Source organism: Micropterus dolomieu, linkage group LG10 (genome assembly GCF_021292245.1).
Source record: "Micropterus dolomieu isolate WLL.071019.BEF.003 ecotype Adirondacks linkage group LG10, ASM2129224v1, whole genome shotgun sequence".
Taxonomy (NCBI): Eukaryota; Metazoa; Chordata; class Actinopteri; order Centrarchiformes; family Centrarchidae; genus Micropterus; species Micropterus dolomieu.
In genome coordinates this window covers 29,144,137-29,147,549 of record NC_060159.1, presented here as the reverse complement: position 1 = coordinate 29,147,549, position 3,413 = coordinate 29,144,137, and the positions used below count along the sequence as shown (strand labels likewise).

At 43.3% G+C, this 3,413-nt stretch overlaps 1 protein-coding gene across 1 annotated transcript in view; it reads left to right on the top strand.

The window, feature by feature from the left end:
* The first annotated feature begins 1,894 nt into the window (after positions 1–1,894).
* LOC123978280 (complement C1q tumor necrosis factor-related protein 3-like) overlaps positions 1,895–3,413 on the top strand; it is a 4,361-nt gene continuing 2,842 nt past the window's right edge. Inside the window, exon 1 of the mRNA XM_046061450.1 lies at positions 1,895–2,051. Within this exon, the coding sequence (XP_045917406.1) occupies positions 1,895–2,051 (157 nt within the window). The remainder of the gene's footprint in view (positions 2,052–3,413) is intronic.

Sequence of the window (3,413 nt, the reverse complement as noted above, 5' to 3'; positions counted from 1 at the left end):
TGGGTTTCTGTGTGGATTTAAATGTATGGCGAAATAAAAAACATATAGTAAATGAAAACATTTCAACAAAGGAGAGCAGAACATGTAAAATAATGAACATCAGAGATCAGACTGCAGGAGACTTTCCCTGTGGGGAGTCCTGGTGTTGGAAAAGCTAAATGAACACATGAATACTGAAGAAGCTACAGAGATGAAACAGACAATAATAAATAATTTAATAATAATAAAGACACGAACTGATCCAAACTGCATTCAACAGGAAATAATAAGCTGACAGCTGGGTTTTATTTTGAAAGAGTCACTAATATCGTGGGAACAATCCGTCACTTCTCCTCACAAAGATCTCTGCACCGTCACCGAGCTCCTCCATCCCGGACCCTGCGGGGTCCGTCTCCGTCCCCCCGACGCCAGCAGCCGGGTCCCGGTGTCTAGACCTGCTCTTGAATATTTTATCACCTCCAGCGGATTTCAGAGATTTATTGTTATTCTTATAATAAATTGAGAAATGTGACGAAACATAAAAGGTTAAAAAGAAAACAGAAGATAATTGTAGTTCAGAGGTTAATAAAAGAGGAGAATAAACGTAAAGCAGAGATTGTAAAGTGACCTCATTAACATGTTAACATCTCTCGTCAGATGTTTCATGTGTTTCTCTGAATTTATGAATTTAAATTTAGTTTTGATCACATTTAGCTGTTTATGGAATTTTTCTGACTCATGAACGCTCTGCTGCTGAAACGCTTCCAGTGTGAGTTGTAACGTGGTGCACACGCCGCCTGTGTGAGGCCGAGGTTGTAGCCTACTGTTGTGTTAGCTCTTGAGTGTTATATCTTATATATTTGTGATATAGGCCTGGTCAGTTTGTCCTCAGACAATAAGGACTCTAATGGAGAGTGCCTGGCTCTCTCCAGAGAGCCGCCCTGTTTGGATTGTATAAAATGTCGCCACTGCAAAAACCAGAATAAGTGCGTAGATGGTATTTGGTAAGTAGTCCTTAAGTCCCCAAAAGACCTCAGTATGTCTCCTCGGTATAAATCTTCTGTTCGGTCAATGCCACAAACTGAAGGAAGGGTCTCTTAAAGCTGCTGGTAAAGTGCTGTTAAGTGTGATAGGTGTCCTTGGGGAGAGGGAGATTGACACATGGGTCTAATCTGGGCAGCCCAAAACTATAACCCCCCTCTCTCAAAAAGCAGCACTAAGGTATCCCTCCTTATTCTTTAGACCTTGCCATTCCAGAGGAATTTACTAACAAGCGAGTTGTATTTCCTGAAAAAGGATTTAGGAAGTCCGGCTGGCATGGCCTGGAAAAGGTACATGAGCCCGGGCATAATAATATTCATCTTAATGACGTTGACGTGAAGGTGGTACATTTTTGTTAAATAATTCTGATTTTCAGTTGGATGAATCACCAGCAGGAAGGGAATAACAGGTGTGGCGGCCCCGGGGCCTCTGCCAGGGTGTTTGTGTGTGTGTCTCTGTGACTGTGTTTTGTTGCAGGGTGAACTTCCTGGTGGAGTGGAGCTGAGAACATCATACATACATCAACATACATCCTGGTCCCCAGCACCGCGGCGTGTTGCTTTGTTGCTACACTATGTTTTGCCAGCCACATTTGTTAAGCTTGTTAATAAAACTCCTTTTTCTAGTAATCCCTAAAGGGTGGTTTCCTCTATTTTCTGTGGCCCCAGAGCCGGGCCCTAACACAGGAAAACATTTCATCTGAGTTCAGATAAAATGGCGGCAGGCCAGTTTACACTGTAAACTTTAAAGTCCATCAAACTTTGTTGATCATGTTGTTCAAACAGTGTCTTTATTCAGTTCAGGGGTCAAACCCGAGCTGGTATATATAAACCTCCACACTGATTCCTCTCCTGCAGCTTTTACTCCAGCTAAGATGTTACCCAGTTGGTGTCTGGTCGTGTTGGCGGTCTGTGTTGTGGTCAGGGCTCAGACTTTACCAGAGACTGAGAAAACAGATGAAAACGGGGGAACCCTGCTGCAGCAGCTGATCGCTCGAGTGGAGAAACTGGAGAGAGAGCGTGAGGACCGAGGTATCTCTGCAGGATTTAGACACTTTTACTGACACTTAGTGTTTTGATCTGTGCTGAGACTATGGCTGGGCGATACGGCCAAAAAGTCAGATCCTGGTACTGTTAGGCAGAAGAGGGCTGCAGGGTGAGGGAGAGAGACGCTGGCAGGACTTTACAGAAACATATTAATGAAGTCAACATCAAACTGTATCGGTATGAACGGTAACGTCTAATTTCAGATCTCCTTTGAAATGATATCGGTGTGCCGGCCAGCACTGACTGAGACTCCGTTGCACAGAATGAGTGAACAGACACCAGATACACTAGAGTGGTAAAGATAATGAGGGGACTAATCAGACATTTACAGTCCCCTCCAACAGTCTTTGAACGGTGAGGCCACTTCCTTTGTTTTTGTTGTTTCCTGAAGACTTTTGGGTTTAAGATCAAAAGATGAGACAAGAGTTCAGAATTTCAGCTTTTATTTCCTGGTATTCACATCTAGATGTGTTAAACAACTCAGGACATATGAGCGTTTGTTTTAGACCACAGCGTTCTGAGGTGAACAAAAGTAATGGAACAAATAATCTTAAAGTAAATAACATTTAATATTTGCGTGCAATAACTGCCTGAAGCCTGCGTCACATCGACATCACCAAACTGCTGCATTCTTCATTTGTGATGCTATTCAAGGATTTTACCGCAGCTTCTTTCACTTCTTGTTTGTTTCAGGGTGTTTCTCCCTTCAGTCTCCTCTTAAGGAGGTGAAATGCATGCTGGGTTAAGGTCAGCTGATTGACTTGGCCAGTCTAAAACCTTTTTCCCTGATGAAGTCCTTTGTTTTGTTGGCAGTGTGCTTTGGCTCATTGTCCTGCTGCAGGATAAACTTCCTCCCCATTAGTTTCAATGCATTTCTCCGTAAACTGGCAGACAAAATGTTTCTGTCCACTTCTGAATTCTTTCTGCTGCGACATCATCAGTTCATCATCAATAAATATTACTGAGCCTGTTCCAGAAGCAGACGTGACATCACCTCCAGCAGGCTTCACAGATGAGCTCGTACGCTTCGGATCATCAGCAGTTCCTTTCTTTCTCCACACTTTGGCCTTTCATCACTGCTAGAGATTAATCTTGGTCTCATCAGTCCATCAGATTGTGTTCCAGAACTTTTGTACTTCTTTGTAAATTTCAGTCTGGCCTTGTGATTCTTCCTGCTGATGAGAGGTTTGCATCTTGTGGTGCGGCCTCTATATTTCTGCTCTCTGAGTTTTCTTCCAGCAGTGGATTGTGATACCTTCACTCTGCACTGTGGAGGTCGTTGCTGATGTTTTCTTCACAGCTCTCACCATATTTCCGTCATCAACTACTGTTGTTTTGCTTGGCCGA